The following is a 19,355-nucleotide window of genomic DNA, read 5'->3' as shown; positions in this document are numbered from 1 at the left end:
TGGAATTCCAATAAAATTGATTCATGTTTGTGGCTGTAATGTGACAAAATGTGGGAAAGTTCAAGGGGGCCGAATACTTTTGCAAGCCACTGTATTTCCCCTACTTTTTTGAAGGCTAAAACAGGTGTCAAGTTTCCCACTGCAAAATTAGTTATTGAAAATACACATTAATAATGTGGTATGCAAAAATTACCAAAGTTAAAATGAGTGCAATGAATGTTTCAGTTTAAGGCCTGTTTTGTGTCTGGTATAAAATGAGATTAACTACACCCAAACCCCATTTGCAATGACGGAGCTTTAAATGGTCTTTACTAATACCTTTTGCATTAGTAATACACGTGGGTGTAAATGCTAAAGAAACTAAGTGTGATAAAACTAAAACTCGCTGAAAAGAAATGGCACAACATTATTACCCTACAAACCACAACAGTAAAACTAGAGTATATTAAGCTCTGGATGAAAAATCAGGGAAAATGACATAAAATTGAGAGAGTAGACTGTTATGAAATGAATTACACATTTTAAAATATATTGTAATGACATGGAAATGAAATGAATACGGATGTGTTTTGTTTTAAAATGACTCCAAATAGCCTGTAAATAAATTTAAAACATACATAAAATATAATTTTAGGTTATTTTACAAATGAAATAAGATTTCAGGCTGATACCTTTTAAAACAGCTACAAAAGAAAGGTCACTCGGATGTGGACGCTCAGATAATGACATCTCAAAACTAGGTTTGTCTTGACTGGAGAAACACATTGTGATTAAATTCAAAGGCTGATCGGGAAGTCATTACTAACTGGGTCATTTTGTAGTCTATTCAAGCTAAGCTTAGAAATAACAGTTAAATTTAAACAAATCATGAAAAATATGATACACAACATTCAGAAAACAACCAATATCAATACAACTTAATTAGAAGTAAAATAAAACTGCCTCACTGTTACAACAGAAGGGAATTATCTCTCAAGCTTAAAAACATGAAGCAAAAATTGGGTCATTTTTTCTCCTTTGGCAATCTGGAGAAAGTCCGCTTTGCTTTTATCTCTTTTGCTACATTTGAAGCTCAAGTCTTCACTTTTGCTTTAGTCATAAGCCGCTAACCACTGTGACTTGTAAAATATTTACCACCGAGGCACAAGCAGAACTCGAAATGTAAATAAACACTGCCCTATTACCAAAAAACAAAACATTAAATGGTTGGAAATTCCTTTTATTCACACAGCAATTTCAAGGCAAGAATAGTATCTGTAATCTCACTGCATCAAGTTTAGTGTGTTTGTCTGAAAAAGATCATTCTAATTTCTTTTTGCATGCAGTCACAGTACTTTTCAATATAGATATAATACAAATAGATATATTTGTATAGTGATGTATTCAATGTTGCACTGATATATACATTAGATCATTAGATACTGTTAATTTAGAATACCTTGTTCCTATGTGTAGGACATTATCAAAATGGTCACAGTGATGAAACATAAAAGACTAAAAAGATTTAGGGTCAGATTTATTAACAATCCCAGCTATGTGAAATTTGTGACTGAAAAGCATGCACGCAGGTAGGAATTATAGAAATGGCTAAGGTTCGACACTGTATTTCACACGCAATAAAAGCATGTGTTATTATGATCGATAGTTGGCGCTAAAAGCCTCAATTTATTCGGGATGCCGGGGGAAAATGTCAGAATGAGCATGTAATTGGAAGCGTTGGATGCAAAAAGCTATGAACGTGGTGCCAAAATGTTGCATCTGTCTTGACATCTGTCTCTTTGCACAGTCTTCGCCCTGACATGTTAACAGTTCTTGTTTTTTGGCTTTGTTAGCTAAACTGAACTGAACTCAGCGTGACACACTGGAGTGAGGGAAGAGGAGAATCCCAATTCAAAAGGCCTACAAATACGTATTGGAAGCCAAATTAGCTTTTATAGTGAATGATGGGCAGTGTTTCAGCCTTTTAGTCCCATTTCTCCACAAAGATTCTTCAAAGATAAAAAAGTATCTGTAATTTTTTCCTTTCAGCAGAGAAACAAGCAGAGCAGCTTTTTTGGACTTCTACCTTGTTGTTATCAGGTCTCTTAAACACCACATTCAAACATCTGTCAAAATGAAGCAATCACTGGGATTTAGATTCAGACATATCTAATGACTGAATCTTACAATATCCAATTACGGGCTATGTGCACATTTATGCAAATGGAACATTAACAATTGCTTCATTGATATATGTATGGGTCAGAATTTGGCAGTAAATAACTGCATTCTTCTGAAAATCATACATGTCAAAAGTTACAGATTTCAGTTTTAGCTTTATTTTGTGGATTCGCTTGTAATAGATTAGACAAAGTTATCAGCGGAGTTAACAATAATATGTAACAGAAGACTATATCAAAAACATACTGATTCTCCACCAGCTGCCTCTTTTTAATTTGATACCATTCTGCTTCCAGAAGGAAACATGTGCACAGTCCTAAACTTTAACTATTTTAGTTAACATATTATTCATCCCTTCATTGGGGATGCTCTTGGTAGAATGTAGATTAGTCAAAAACGATCTGTACACATCTTTGTACACTGTTTTGAAAACGCATTAGATGACAATGGAAAAAAAGGCTAGATATCTAAACTGTTATGGACTAGGTAATATGTTAGAAATGAATAGATGCTGCATCATTTTGTGGAAATGGAAATGATCGACCATCAAAGTGCTTAATTCAAAGACACCCCAAAATCTGAGTGAAAAAATGACCCGGCAAGCTAGTCCATTTTGCAGAGATTTCATTGCAGTAACTCAAAATGGTACTCAGTAGTTTGTATGGGCCGCACTTGCGCTTGTATGCATGCCTAACACCAGGTCATGCTCCTAATGGGTCGACACATAGTATCCATGGGCTCTCCTGCCAGATCTGGACCAGGGCATCACTGAGTTTCTGGAAAACATGAGGTCCAGTAGAAAATGTGGGGCCCTCAGCCATCCTCATGATGTCTTTTCAGATTGTTTTGTCATGGAAATTCTCACCAGTAGCCTGCTGGAGGTTGTTTTGTAATTCTCTGATAGTGCTTATACTGTTTGTAGTTGCACAAAGGAACAGATACCGGTCCTACCGATGGGTTAAGGACCCAACCCCATTCAGCTCTCATAGTGTAACTGCCTGTCTTCTGGAATTTCCTCCATGCTCTTGAGACTGTGCTTGGAGACAGCAAATCTTCCAGCAATGTACTGATGTGTTATCCTGGAGGAGTTGAACTACCTGTGCAACTTCTGTAGGGTCCAGTTATCGCCTCATGTTATCAGTAGTGACACTGGCCCTAGCCAGATGCAAACATTGTGGAAAAACTCTCATAGAAGATGAGGAGAGAAAAATAAAATAATTCCTGTTTTGGGGGCTGTCCAATATCCTGAGGTTTAACTGACTTTTTGCTATACTCTGATTAAAAAGTGATCCCTAAATTTGAGCAGTGTATATATATTAGTTCCGAATTTCCACTCCCATTAGTGGATTTTTACCATTTTTTTTTAATTTGTTAATTTGGTCCATTTGGTAAATCTGGGCCTTAGGCTGTTAAAAGGTTATGATTTCTAAAGAGATAATCTTACTACAAAAACAATGAATTTTACTGCAGAATGACTTTTTTTGACTCTGCGATGGCCACGGTTACAGGGAGTCGACACTAAAACTTCTATAAACATTCATTAAAATCTTTAAAATTAAAATGTTTAATGTTTTCTCACACAGTTGGACAAACACTTTAAACATTTATATCATCAGTGAAATCATCGGCCTGTCCTGATGTGTTATTACAGTTGCAGTCCCTGATCTTTCCTGTTGTAACATCCTAATATAATCTGTTAATAATTTTTCTAGCAAAAAAAGCTTAAATACTTACCAGAATGTGCCAATAAGACATGTCTTAGTGACTGTGAGAAATATCAGCATTTTCAGGCACAATAAATAGACACGATTCAAGATGGCTTTTGTTTCATGCAGAACACACATACATTACATATTATTGTGACACTTATAAAACCTTAATTAACACGAAGTTATCAGAAACTGTCAAAGTTGCTTTGTTTTCTATGTCAACACCTCTTAAACATTTCCCTTTAAGAAAATAGAGCAGGAACCACCCCTTTATCATTAGGGAAAACACATAAAATAATGTGTATATGCTTAATCTGCCTTAAAGTGGCAAAAACATAAGTTTTCATCTACTGAGTCAGCTGCAATTGTTAGCTTAAGGTTCATAAACATACATGCTTGGGAAAAGGGAAGGTAAAAGGTTAGTCTTTCATTAATAGATACAATTAATAGGTAATCTACCTTTTGAAGATGAGGGCAATGACAAAGTCTGGGTTGACTCGGATTCTCCAGTCGCACTCTTTCCCAGGCGGGTAGGGCTGGGGGTAGTTGGGAGACAGAATTACCCCAGAAGGACCACTGACGTTACCGCCACATGTTGCTGAAGATGAGAGAGAACAGTGAGGGAGAAAAAGGGAGAAACATTATTGCATAGCATTGGGCTTGGGGTTATTTGGACTCAGAATAACCCCTGATTGACCTGTCATATAAAACCCACAGAAAGGCAGAGACAAAATGAGTTAGTTGGTAATGGCGAGTATAGCAGAAATTGGTGAGGACAGTGGGAAAAACCCCTAGTGGACAATATAACCTCCAAAGGTGGTTGCAGACAGCAGAAGAGAAAGAAAGAGAGAGAGAGAGAGACTGCGAGATTTAGTTGCAGAGTGTAGGGCTGGGGGTAGCTAAGAGAGAAAATTACCCCTAGCGATCTTTTATCCCACAAGAAGCCAGAGAGCAGGAAAAAGATATTGGCAAGAGAGACAGAAAGATGCATTCAAGCAGCAATTTGGTGATGTGAAGGAAGAGTTAGCAACACAGAGATGTGTCTTGGGGCTGGCAGGTGGGTGTGAATGGATTATCAACAGTGAAATAGAAGTAAACAAAGGTATTAACACTTGCAAATCACTCACAAGCAGAAGCACACTAACACACTAAGTCCATTGTGCATAGTCGTGTATAGTATGTTTCATCTTGGGAGCTTTTGAACACAGAGGACTCGCTACCTGAAGTGAAAGTGCAGGACAGGGAAGCACCCTCTAAGTAAAGCGAAAATGGAGCGAGATATGAGCCCAACATTTTATCTACATTCATGCAAACCTGAGGTCACTAGCAAAGAGTCAAAGGCAATATCAGGGACAAAGAATAATGTGTTTCACACACATGGTTACAAGGCAATCTCTGGTCTGTGTAACTCTGCTGGAGGACTTCTATACACTGGTGGCTGATAAGAAAAGCAAAAGGCAACAGAAAAGGAGACCGTAGCATCTAACAGTAAGCCAGCTGTCTGTGGTGTCTTGGTGCAAGCTGGGTGGCTGACGACACGAGCAACCTGCTACTTCAGGAGTTTTCAGTGACTTGTGAAATCTGTCCGTTCTGATCCTTGAATAATTGAAAATAATGTAGCTCAGGACCTTGAATGGTAATCTCTTTTGATTTCCACATCCATCTACTCTAACGTGGCACACAATGTCACATGTGAGACAAAACTGAACTGGATGACGCAGTTTATCAACAAAATGAATGTGACACATTAAGGCCATGTAGTTTGGCACCTGAGCACTGTTAATTCAAAAAATATTGGCATGCAGCATTATAAGTACGTAGGCTGTCTGGTGAGAAAAGCTGCTGTATTAGTGATTGTATTATTGAAAAGCTCAATGAATTTAATTAATTAAAAACATAAGGCAGGTTTCAGGGCTTTAGGCCATGTTTGTCCTTTAGTGAAGAAGTCAAATGCTTAAGAAGAGCGTAAAGAGGAATACAAAGACATGAAAGCATGACAGTGCAAAGGAGCAAGTGCGCCGGACTTTCAACTGTTTAACGTGGGAACTCAATCAACATTATTTCCATCATTCGACAGTGCTACAGATCAAACCTCGGGATAAACATACCAAGGGTGTTCAGTGTCCAACCCAAATATAACCTTAGGTGGAGTCTACCATTGTGTAGTGTTCAAATGTACAAAACAAAACAACGAGCCACCACAAAAATGCTACTAGTGCCTTTATAATATCCATCCATCCATCCATCTTCTTCCGCTTTACCCGGGGCCGGGTTGCGGGGCCAGCAGCCTAAGCAGAGAAGCCCAGACCTCCCTCTCCCCAGCCACCTCCTCCAGTTTATCCGGGGGAACACCAAGGCGTTCCCAGGCCAGCCGAGAGATATAATCTCTAATCTCTAATCTAATCTAATCTAATAATATAATTCATCATATTCTGTTTTTTTAGTGTGCTATATGATATATATAAGCCCCCAAACAAAGTGTAATGTATCAGGTGAATTAACTGAAGGTCCAGCTTGGCAGTAAGAGATCCAAAAGAGCTGTACACCTACCTACACATGTTGGAGGGTCAGGGTGCCAGTAGAATCTGTTATCCATTCGCACACATGTGATAGTATCTTTGCCCTGAAGCTGATACCCTGGGTCACACTGGAATGTCATACTGTCACCAGGTTCCTTACTGTCCCCATATCGAGAACCATTGACAGGAATGCCGGGGTCGTTGCAGGTCGTGGCTGTTGTGGCTGGAGAGTGCAGAAAACAAAGGCAGACAAATATTGATGTACTAGGAGCACAGAGAACAAAAGGAACTGAGACAGATGCACTCAAACGTAACATTACTGCCAGTGTCGTACTGTCAGCAGCAGAAGCAAAAACAATACACACACGCATAGCAGAGTGAGTCCAAATGGAGCTTATTATTATGTTATCATGCTGACAGTGACTAATATAATTACTCTACTTATCAGAAGTAGTGATATCGGGAGACACATGTGGTCACACTGACCCCAACAAGTTAGGTAATTTTTGGCTCTGCCTTCGAGCTAAGCAGCGTGCTAAGTGGGGATAACTAGATTTAGATGAACTTACATTGCCCGTTACTGCACAATCAGCCCTAAGGTGCTCCAAATACTTTAAGCATTACATATCTACAAATAACATTTCTATTTATTTACTTTTAAGATAGAACAGATAAATACGATTTAAGACTTAAAAAACAAAAATCTATAACGACTTTAATTTTCAGAGTTCATCTTAGTTTGGTGTTAAAATGGCACAAGCATACTTGAGCACACAATTCACTTTATGGGCTTTAAAAATTGACATTTTTTCTTTTTCCTATTTTATTTTAGCTGAAACTGAAAATGCTTTATAAGAGTAACTGAACAGACGAGATTGAACAATGTAATTTTATATGTACAATTTTACATTAAAAATGTTATATATAACATTTCATAGGTATGGTCAACAGAAACAGAGCCAAATATAAAGGACCCTGACTCCGACATTTCATTTGGTAAAATAGCTTGGTTGCCTGTTGGTTAAGTACAACATAGTGCTTTGATCAGATTAATAATTGTCTAAAGAGTAAGAAAAAAATGATCTATGTTAAAAAAAAATACAGCATAAATTGGATATTAAATATTGTCCCTTTCTGTTTTCTGAAATTCCAGCACTGTTTAGAGAAGGGATATCTATCCACCCTTTGGGACTGGACCCCTTAGGGGCTTAAAATATAAATCTAAGGTGTTAAGTCAAGAAGTAAGGAGGAAAAAAACTTGGCCTTAAATAAATGCAAACGGTGGAGAATACCACCTCCTAAATCAATGTGGAGGTAAAAATATAAGGTCATTACCATAGTAATGGAATAATAGGGCTATAATTATGATGTTACCAAGGGCAAATATTTATTGTTTTCCACATGGAAAGAACGGGACGATGTGTAAGGATGGCGAGAAAGAAAAACCGAGAAATATGTAGACATAAATTTGTATTACTTTAAATATTTGTAGAAAACCTGACAGTTATGCGTGTTGGACTTTTGTGTGCGCACACAAACCTGTATAAAGAACAGGTGTGTACGAATGGTCTCGTGAGCAATCAGTTGACATTCTCGCCTAGTTGTTATGGTACTTTCTAAATCCTTCTTTCTCGGTGTGCCTCTGATCGGTTTTGGTGCCATAGTGGATCAAAAAGATTTTAATCTAAAAGGAGGATGCACAGACATTTTGGGGTCTACTGACTCAAATACCAAAGGGCATCTCTGCATCAAAATGGCACAACAACCATGCAGGTTGCCCTGGGACAAACGGCAGCAACAGCTTAGGTTCAGTGAGCTCATCTTAAAAAAAAAGGGGAAAAAACCCCCAAACACAAACAAAACAAAAACAGAAAAATCAATTCATTAACGTTATCTACAAAATAATTAACAGAAAACACAAGACTACAGTTTCCCAAATAAATCTTTCATGCTCTAAAAATGAAATGAGACACCGTCTCTGGTGGGCTACTTCAGTACTTACTGAACATGGCTCCCAAGGTGAGATATTAAATGTCTCATTTGATTCTATGACTAAAGCTTTTTCAGAAATCCTGTTAAATTCCACATTAATGCCAGCTTAATTTTCTTATAGCCAAAATAGGGTTTATATGATTACCACAAAACTATATGGATGAGTGGTGAGTTTTAACGAAATTAATAGGTAATTTTGTAATTGGCTTTCCTTCATAAAGGGATCTGAGGGGTAAAGTAGGACAGATTTAGTAGAATCGTGTTACATTTCTGAGCAGTTTCTCGTAACTCAAATGTTCTTCTTCTACCTCATGTTTAATGATATCAGTATAAAGAGAAAGCTACTTACTGGAGAACTGTATTGAGAATCCTTGCTTGCTGATGAAATAATCAGAATCAAATTGCAGCGTAAGTATGTTGAAAGTCGAGTGGATGTCTTCAGGTAACGCTGGCCCTGACCATTCTTTCAACAGGATCCCACCATCTGATGGTCCCGATGGGCCATCCCAAACTCTCAGAATATCGTGGCCAACCTCGGTGTCAAAGACAATAAAGTGCAGGCTGAGGAAACACAAAAATACAAGATTGTTTACTTTCACATCAACAGACTTATTTATTTATAAAAAAGCCAGTTTCTATTCTTCAATCCTTTTGTGAAGCATTACCATTAATGTAGAACAGGAAATACCCCAGATAACTGCAAGTCATTGCGACATTACTCACGTGCACTTAAATTACCTGATAGTTTTTCCTGTATCAGCCTCTATAGTCCAGGTACAGTGGAGGTTGTTGTCGTATGGAGCAGGATATCCTGGAGACAGAATCCGTCCAGACACCGCACCAGTTATGTGACCTCCACACTCAGCTACAAGGACAGGAAGCAAGAAGATGAGAGTGGAAAAAAGTGCATATTTGATGCCTTAATTTATGCAGCTTAAAGTGTCAGCAGCTGAAACACATCCATCCATTCACTAATGCATATTAACCAAGATATTTTAAAACACCATAGCAGACATTACTATGCATAATAAAAGAAAGCATAAAGGAACATTGGAGCAAGTACTGCATTTTATGATAACTTGTATAAAAAATATAATTTTTTTGAATCCACATTTTTGCACAGATTTGGCCTATTAGTGGCCATGTGATCCCAAACTTTTGATCAGCTGTAAAACAGCCTGTTTCAGTTTAAATTGCATGCTCAAAAAAATGTTTTGTCTCACTCCCATTTCTTTTTGTTGTATGTTGAAGCTCCACTTGGGACCTTGTTAAGATCTAACCACGCAAAATATGATTTTTTGCCATTTTCCAAGTGGTCTTAAACGTTTGATCGGGACTGTATTTGACTGGGTCTTCTTATCCTCGGGTTGGTTTGGAGAAGTAGGGTTTCCACCAGTTTTAGATCTGGCCCGACATTTTGGCCCACTGAAGACGATTTCTCTCTATAAAACCAGATCCTACATTAAACATTTTATGGTTGTCTTTGTATTAATGTTTCAATTTATCTCTATAAGATGTAGCTTCTGTTCTTCGCTGTAAATTGCACTGAGGTGTGAAGGTTAAGTTAAATGAGATTCAGTTAAGAACTGCTTGAATCGTTAAATCAACCTTGAATTATCCAAGCTTTTGGTATAGCGTTTCAAGGCTGGCAAATAACTTTGATGACTCTTTTCTGTTAAGGAGTTCAAGAAAAAAGAGGCAGTTTACAGCACAAGTGAGTTTTTTGTTAATTTTATATTGTTTTTTGTGGACAGAGAGGTTAAAAATAGTGAATATGGACAAATCAGGGGGCAAAGCTGGTAAGAGATTTAAACTCATCATGGTAGCACATAGCGCAAGAAGATGACTGCTGTTTAGGTATGTCTGTGTGTGTGTATGTACATCTGTGCATGTCTGTGTGTTTGTTTGTGTGAGTTAAACGTGCATCATTAACACAGCCCTACAATCTACAAAACCATGGCAACCTACTGTTGTTGCATTACCCTGGGCAGAAAGCACACAAATCAGAATTTCCATGTGAAGACAAACACAAAGGGTACTCCAAGAGACAATCACACACAAGGCCAGGAACATACTTGAAAACATTTCTACAGTTACGCAAGCACATCCAGACATGTGAACACACCCGCCAGCATCCACAGTACAACAACATAGTTGTTTCTGTCCCTGGTGAATGAAAGCAGGAAAAGAAAGGCAACTATTCTGTTGTGTTTTTATCACTCTTGCTGGCAGATAGGACTTACAACACAACTTGCAAAGTAAGCCTTGGCCAATTTTCAGAGAAGAAGTTTTAAAGATCAGGCCAACAGGTGTGGAGAATTTTGATGAGATATTTTCAGACCGTTGCAAATTTAATTGCTGTTCTGGCTTTGACATATACTGATGAATGTACAGGCAGAGGGAAGGTAGTTAAAGTTTTTCCACTTTAAAAGAAAGATAAAGAGTATAGTTTTGCTTTACTTTACCTCTGCCTTTGACATTAATTATTGTCATGTAAATTTTGATGAGACTGTGTTGCCTCAGTGTAGACAGAGGACTGCAGGAGACTCAAATGTAAACATTTACTGTATTTACTTGGTGCAGTATCAAGGGGAACCAGGGGAAGCACACATCCTTACAGGTCATACTATCACCACAACTCTGAGCTTGTCATCACACTGGGAGAATGTTTATACTTTAGACAAATATTCTGTTCATCCCTTTATTCAGATAAAGTACTTTGCAATATTTTGCCTGCAGCTCAGCTTTGTGACCTTAACATGGCAGCATACACAAATAAACAATATTTATATATGCCAGGGAAGGACTTCAAGGCCAATAGAATCCTGCATGCTGCTCTGGGCTTGACCCTTTGGGACCTTTCCAATAGAAAAGCAGAAATCTTATCTCAGTAACATAATTTGCAACGAAAAGACTATTTCTGTTGTTGAAAGTGAAATTATGTAGGACACAGAAAAAAGTAATGTGCCAAGCTATGGTGAGGCGTAACTCATAATAAATGGACACTGTACAAGAAAATACAAAAGATCTTTTTTTGAAAAAATATATAATTATCAAAACAGTTTTTTCCAATAACAATATGTATTGCCGTAATGAAACTGTTCCATGTAAAGATAATGTGTGAGTGAGTGCTGTAGTAATGAAAGTTTATACACATGTGTGAACTTAAAAGTAAAAAAATATGCAGGCATTTATTTAAATTTGATCTTTCATGTTTTTTACTTTTATAAAGTTGTATGTGAAGAGGTGGCTTGGTTATTGTGTTCATGTCTTGTGTTTTTATAAGTACATGCAAAATTGTAAATTTATATGTGTTGTATGAAAACCTGGATTTTACCAAAACTGAAATATTGTCGGAATAATTTTCCCCTCTCCTTGTCAGTTTGAACAAGGAGAGGGGAAAAATGGAAAAAAGATATTCTCAAAGTAGCAGACAACCACTCTTGGTATAGAAACAGCCTGAGGCAAACCTATCTCCTGATCTCCATGCTTATGCACATAGATATGGGAGTAAGCAAGACAGACAGTGGAGGAGACAGTCAGAGAGGCAGAAAGACAAACACTCCAACAGACAGACAAAGGATGAGCACGCAAAGGTAGCTACAGAGGTAGTTAGCCCAGGGCTCTGCCAGCAAGTATTCTCCCGGTTGCTGGCTTACCTGAAATAAGGCAGTGACAGAACAGTTGCAAAAATTTTACTGACTGCAGAGGCATTCAGGGTCACACACACACTCTTCGCCATACACATCCATTCACACACATTGTTTTTAGTTGCCATTAGAAACCACAGCTGGGTATAACCCACATGACAGACTTCAGATGTACTGGCAGGTTACAAGACACATGGTTAAGCACTACAGTGGGGAATTCCAAATTAACATGTGCTCTGTGCCCACATCTACTCAGCAAGATGGAATACCTACAGGAACTGTGCTTTCATTTCCAAAATATGCAAAGCCACACAATATTTATGAACAAAATAGGAATTATGGACTTTAAAAAATTGCAAATTTCCTTTAGGGGGTTCAAAGCTAGCTACAAACAATACACGTAAACAAACCTTCCATGCTTCACTGGAGGTTGCTGAATGAAAATAAGGAATCAGAATGACCAGCTGTACTTGTTGTAGTTAAAATATGAAACAGCTTTTACACACTTAAAAGCAAGAGAGGGAAACAAGTTAAAAAGCACCTGAATCTCTTGGCATACTTTTCTCAGAACTAATTAAGAGGTGCTAAATGTCAACTAAAGGTACAGCTATCCTCTGATAGTTTATCTGCCTGAAAACGTTAAGAAATGCCCAAATATATTTTAAATGGGCCAAATACAGTTTAAAAACTATTTTTACTATCTGAAAAAACACTGTGTGCAGTCATGTGGTGGTCAGTCATTGCAAAACTGATATACTGTAACTGCTGTAACTGTCTGTTTGTGACATTTACATTGGAAATGGATGATGATTCTTTTATTTTTAAATCTGTGGTCAGCATTCTCAACTACTCAAGTAGTGTTGTTGGAGTTGGAGAGAAGTGCAGGAGGGCTGTCCTTTTTTAAAAGTTTCATTTATCTTCATTTCTGTCTTTTCTTATTATTTATGATTCTCTGTTGCAGATTGAGTCAGAAGGGTTGAAGAAGTGATTCCTATTAAGAGGACAGTTTTAATCATGAATCATCAGTTTCATACGGGTGTGCAGTAAGTTTGTTTAACAACGAAAAACTTTTTTTGTTTTATATCTGAAATGATTGCTATCTAATTTGACTAAAATGAATTTTGAGCATGCAGACAAACAAACTTTGTCATTATACAACTTTAGAAAAACAGCATGCGGTCAAAATTAGGTTATATAGCAAGCAGTCTGTATAGTCGTACATCGAAAAAAGAGTTATTGCAGCTCTTCTATGACATAATATCTCTGTTTGGTCGTATTTTACCATAATTTTATTCAAGAAGCAACAATTTCAGATGAATCAATATTGTTTCCTACATCACCTTCAGTCTCTTCTGATAGAATATTCTATTTGCTGTGCATGCTGAGAATAAAAGAGAAAGCTGAGGCTTCTGTCAAAGTCTCTGGCATAAAATGCTCTTCACACCTTCAGGGTACTAGGGAGTTGTCTGGCTTACATTATAAATTCATCACTTCAGAAATCACCCTTTATTTTTGCATCGTAACCACGCAATCCTTAAAACAGAGAGCACGATGCACTAAAATATCCTACCTGATGACAACCAGATGCCACAGTGCATGTAATCTCATGTGCACAGGCCGATGATCAGAAAGGCCAGTTTTTATGCATAAATTGTATTAGAACCACTACATTTCCCACAGTGTTGAATCAGTCCCCCACACGCTCTTTTGAAAGTATTCATTTGTCTGTTGACTCAGTCACTTGTTCTCGCACACTGTCTTTTGAATCATCATGCTGCAACTCAGAAACAGACATGAGTAGCTTCTCCCTGCTATATCACTCACTGAATTGTATGAAAAAGAGAGTTGTCCAGAGGTTAATAATTCAGATCTTGTAGTTCTTAAATATTGATGCAGAAGGGAACCTACACATATGCTGGCATACTAACCGACACAGGAAGGAAGCGGCTTGTCCCAGACGCGTCTGTCACCACTGAGGCAGGTGAGTGTACTGCTCCCATGAAGACTGTATCCAGGGTTGCAGGAGTACAGGACAAAAGTGTTGGCATAATGACCGTCATCCTGGATCTTATAGCCATAACTAGGGACACCTGGTTCCTCACAGCGTACTAGGTCAAAACCTGGGTGGAGACAAACACACAGGCATAGTGATTGGGTCTTCCTGTCCATGCTGCAACACTACCTTTCACACAGGATGATTCTATTCTGGACAAAAGGACATAAGGTTATTGTATTCTTCTCCAGAATCTCACTACGTCCTACAGAATTTCAAGGTCTGAACACAATGTTAATACTTGTGACATAAAATTATAAAATTATGCTTCTTTCTGTGACATTCAAAAAAAAGAAAAGTTGGGATTCTCACTTTCTGAAAATATAATGAGAGTTGTAATGGTAATGGAAAGCATTGTCAGTTAAATTTATGCAGTGAAAATGTGGAGGGAAAAAAAGCATTAAATGATAATTTTACATCCCACATACACACAGAAAAAACAGAGTTTCTAACTTTCTAAGATACACAAGAATAGAAAAACTTCCTGCCATTAAGGCAGATGGTTAAACAAAGACACAAGAATGCAACCAACATATGCTTTTTTCCCCCTCAGGTCAGCTTATGATAGATATAGCATTCCCACTCAGATAGGGGTTGCTATAGGGACAATAAACAGTAAGCTGTAAAAAAGCTCTTTATTCAAGAAGATTCATCAGTTAGCAGCACAGATATTTAATTATCCAATAAAGTCAGCGATACTTAAATTTCTACATGGTAAATTTCAGCTTTTGTCAATGAAAGTTTAATGACATATTTGGCAGTGCGTTGCTAAATTGTTTTAATATGATGATCACTATGAGTCACTTGACTGTTGGGTGATGTTATTATATGTAAAACTGCTAAGTTTTTACTTCTTGCCAGATTCAGGGCATAAAATGAGAATCCACTCAATCTATACGTTTGACTTTTGTGTTTAGACCTGTCAATTCAGTGAAAAGAGATTCACCTAATGGTAGCACTTTATCAGTAACAGTAATATTTTGATAACAATATAATAACCTGCAAGCAACAAAAATGGTAATAACTGTAATATGAATTGCTGTATACTGACTTATAGTTTTCTATGGTTACCTAGTACTTTTTGTTTCCCTTCATAGGTAATAAGCCAGAACATTAAACATAATAGTTACATTGTTACATCCAAATAAATAATGCTATAGACATAAGTCAGGAATATTTAGTCCTGACTTGAGTTTAGTACCCTCAGTTTTTGTCTGAGTATCACCCAGCGTTTAAATTTAAATGTAATATTAGTCAGCTATAACCACTTTTGCTACAATGTAATTACTTGGCTAATAATGTGGTAATTAAGGGGTTATAACTTGCTATTTCTGTATTATTACATTCTTTGTTTTGCCGCTATTACCACATTATTACTAAACTGTAATAGAAAATGCTAACAACCGGCTTTCTTAATGTCCTGAACAGATGTGCACATTATTTTATTTTCTGTATTGAAATAGCCTCTAATAATGTGCATTACTGAAACTGTTTAACTCAGACTCTGACTCTGCTTAACAAGCAATTGCTGCCTCCGTTGATCAGGAGCCATTGCTTCCTCCCTTTCTTTTGTTCAAACCTTATATCAATCTCTCTTATCTATCCATTCGCTCATCTATTGCAGCAGCGCTTTGAAGAAGGTGTCACCTTCTCTGGTTTAATGACTCACTGATTGATGGTTGTCTAATGGCCTAACTGACATACAGAGCATATATCTGGCGTCCATATAACATCTAGCTTCATTTGTTTGTCCCTTCGTCCAGCCGCTCTTCCACTCGAGATGTGTCACTTTCTCACCTTATTTTAATGACTTGCAGATAAATGCTCCTCTAATAGCCTCTTTGACTTACACAGCAGCTGCTCTTGCCTTCTTAAGAGACTCACTTTACAGCTATTAAGATGTGTGTGTGCATATGTGTTTGTCAGAAAGAAAGACAGCCTGTTTCAGATATTCATGCACTCATTTTTTACAGTATGCTTGGTAAGCTACTGTTGCACTCTGGCCCTCAACAGAAAATCCTTGGGAAAAGTGATTGTTGATCTTTCAAGCTGTCAAAAAGGGAAAAAGAAAAACAAAGCAATGCAATTTGCTGACTGAGAAAGGCTAGTCTCTACAGTTTTGTAGTACATGACACCTATTTTGTTCTGCTATATACAGTAGCACTCAAGAATCACTTGACTGAAGCATGGGGCAGGTGCAGGAAACATTCAAGAGGGCAATCAAAAACAATTACTACCACTCTAGATTTCAATTATAAACATCTCTTCATGACGATCTTTGAGATGAGCTACTTCTCATATAGTAAATTACTGTTTGCGTAGCTGTGTGCATATATTGCTGTCATTTTTAGGACTACTTTTGATCAACAATTTGTGATGGAATTTGTGTAATTTTTTGTGTAACTCTTGCCTCTGTATGGGATCAGGGAGACCAGATATCCCTAATGTGGTGATCTCAGGCTACAACTACTAATTTGCTATATACATTTTCTGTTTAACTGCAGATAATCAAAACGATGTCTCCACCAAGTGCAACATCAAGAAGGAATATTTTAAAACCCATCCATCCTTTCTCTTCCACTTCTCCTCAACAAGGTCACGGATGGCTGGAACCTATCCCTACTACCAAAGTGTGAGAGGTGGGATAAACCCTGATCAGATCGCCAGTCTGACACAGACAAACAATTATTCACACTCACATTTACACCAGTGGCAATTTAGAATCATCAATTAACCTAATCCTTCTAATTGTATTTCTTTGGACTGTAGGAGAAAGCCAGAATGTCCAGAGAGAACCCACACAAACATGGGGAGAACATGCAAACTCCACACAGAAAGGCCCCAGCGAGATGGTGGGGTCAAACTCAAGACCTTCTTAAGGCAACAGTGCAAACCACGTGCCACCATGCTGCCCATAATTTGAAATATGAAACATTAAAAGGTATTAAGGAACAGTTTATGGATGTGCAAATATGTATAAGACATTTCCCTTTAATTTAAAGTAAAATTGAAGTAGAAAGGTGTCTGTGATAGACAGCAAGAGTCGTGTTAAAAGCTCCTTTCAAACCAGCACTGTACAAGTAAATACACATTTTAAATGATCTGTATTCCTGGTTTAAACATTTTGATAAAGATCACTTACTTGTATATGTAAGGTGGAAACCCTGATTAGTTCCAGAAGCATTGCTATTAAACTCCAGCCACAGGTGATTAGATGTACTATTGATGACACGACCCATCATGTCTTCACGAGTAAAATTTCCAAGGAGGCGTGACGAACTGTTCTCTCCATCATATACCTGTCAATCAAAACAAAGGATTAGGATTTCAGGACATGAATAAAAACATGAGTGTTAGAAATAATGAGGCTGTCAGTGAACATAGGTGCACAGTGCACTCCTGGCTTGGTATGAAAAACCAAAAGGCAATGCATAATGTGGGAGGTAAAGTATAAAAGGCTTATTTTTTAGTTTAGCATCCAATCCATCCATTGCTTTGTGTCCTGTTTCCTTCTCTCTGGCCACCTACTCCAGCTTTTCTTGTGGGACACAGACGTATTCCCAAGCCAGCCAAGAAGCATAATCTCTCTGTCATGCCCTGGGTCTTCCTCTGGGTCTGCTCCTTGTAGGACCCAAAAAGCTTATGGCCATAGTTGAGGAAGGTAGATCAACCAGTAAACTGACAGCTTAGTTTCATGTTCAGATCTCTCTTCACCAAAGTAGGCAAGGACAGCATTCACTTGAGGTAGCAACTCCTTGTGAAACCATGGGTGGCACTCCACACTTTTCCAGCTTTTCTAATTCTCATTCCTACCACTTCCCACACAGCTGTAAACTGCCCCAGTTCAAGGTGAATGTCACTGCTGAATGCCACTGAAGCCAAAAGAGTCACATCACACACAAAAAGCAAAAAGGTGGTTCTCAGGTCATCAAACTAGACCTTGTGCACTTGCCTACCTCTAGAAATTCTGTCCACAAAAGTTATGAACGCAAACGATGACAAAGGGCACCACAGTGAAGTCCAACTCCCACTGGAAATGAGTCTGTATTACGCTATTATAATGGTTGTACAAAGACTGGATGGCCTATAAAAACAGATCCTGAAGCAACCTCCCACAGGACACCCTGAGGGACAAGTTCGATCCCACACATAATCACACACACAAGGGTTGAGCAAACTCCTACACACCCTAGAATATCCTCATGGCCATAAGGAGTTTGTCCAATATTCAATGACCAGGACAAAAGTGGAATGCATGAGAGGTATGACACACTCTATTGTCCAGTACTCTGACATACAGTAGATCTGCTCAGGTGGGCCAATGACAGTGATCCTGCTAAAGTTAACCTCCTAGGACCTGGCGTCCACATATGTGGACATCACATTTTCGGTTGTCTAGACCAAAATACTACATTTTGCTTTACACAGGCCTGATATCCACTTATGAGGACATTATACTGCCACTGTTCTATCGAAATTTAAAGCGAAAGTCCTCAAATGTGGATCTCATTTTTCTAAAAAACAAAACAAAACAAAACACGTAATTCTTGTTTTTTACATTCATCAGGTCCCAATCAGCCCAAATAGCAAAGAGAAATTAAAAATGCATGCCATGAATGAGTTTGGGTCTTAGGAGGTCAAAGCAAGTCACTTTTTAAAAAGTAAAAAGGGAAACCAGCACCCCGGTGGGGCGATCCAGGACAGTCCAGGACATTTAAAAAATTGCTTATCTTATCTGACATTTTGTTTGCCACAATTAAAAGTGGCACAGTGAGCACATTGTATGAACCTACTTTCAATTTTGCTGTTTAATTCTTGTTCGTAACCTCTGGCAAACAGTAAATTTGAAAATCACTTTAAATTCAGTACTGGCAACGGGAATATTGTAGCCCTCAATGAAATATAAAAAGCTGGTTATTCACAGTAAAGGTTGTCTCAAGCTGTCATAAGTGTTCAAAAAGTGTATTTATATTTTGAAAAATTATCCCCCTTCATTTTACAGATGAAACCATTAAAAAGAAATAGAGCATTTTTTTCTCCATAAAAGCTAGAAGCCTCAGTATGCATATTTTTACTAATAACTAAACACACTGGTAAAGCCAAGTCAATGCCTGTGTTTATGTGTGACTTTATTTGATATGCGCATTAAAGGAGGGGAAAAATGAATAAGACTGAAAGCAAGTGAAGACAGGAGTTTTGGTTTACGGTGACACAAAAACGTCTCTCGTTTGTATTTTTTTTGTCGATCACTTACTCACCCTCCTTTTCGATA

The 19,355-nt window shown here is 37.8% G+C and overlaps 1 protein-coding gene across 1 annotated transcript in view; it reads right to left on the bottom strand.

Moving 5' to 3' along the window:
- Positions 1-19,355, bottom strand: part of LOC102194574 (CUB and sushi domain-containing protein 1) — a 157,282-nt gene that overhangs the window by 83,218 nt on the left and 54,709 nt on the right. The window contains exons 16-21 of the mRNA XM_005745789.1: positions 17,226-17,382; positions 13,959-14,150; positions 9,119-9,245; positions 8,730-8,941; positions 6,420-6,611; positions 4,329-4,467 (exon numbers count right to left, since the gene is read on the bottom strand). Of these exons, the coding sequence (XP_005745846.1) occupies positions 4,329-4,467; positions 6,420-6,611; positions 8,730-8,941; positions 9,119-9,245; positions 13,959-14,150; positions 17,226-17,382 (1,019 nt within the window). The remainder of the gene's footprint in view (positions 1-4,328; positions 4,468-6,419; positions 6,612-8,729; positions 8,942-9,118; positions 9,246-13,958; positions 14,151-17,225; positions 17,383-19,355) is intronic.

The sequence above is a fragment of the Pundamilia nyererei genome, unplaced genomic scaffold (assembly GCF_000239375.1).
Source record: "Pundamilia nyererei isolate P.nyererei 1_Seehausen unplaced genomic scaffold, PunNye1.0 scaffold00166, whole genome shotgun sequence".
Classification (NCBI taxonomy): Eukaryota; Metazoa; Chordata; class Actinopteri; order Cichliformes; family Cichlidae; genus Pundamilia; species Pundamilia nyererei.
Note: the sequence above shows the minus strand (reverse complement) of the source record. Positions and strands in the feature narration are given on the sequence as shown.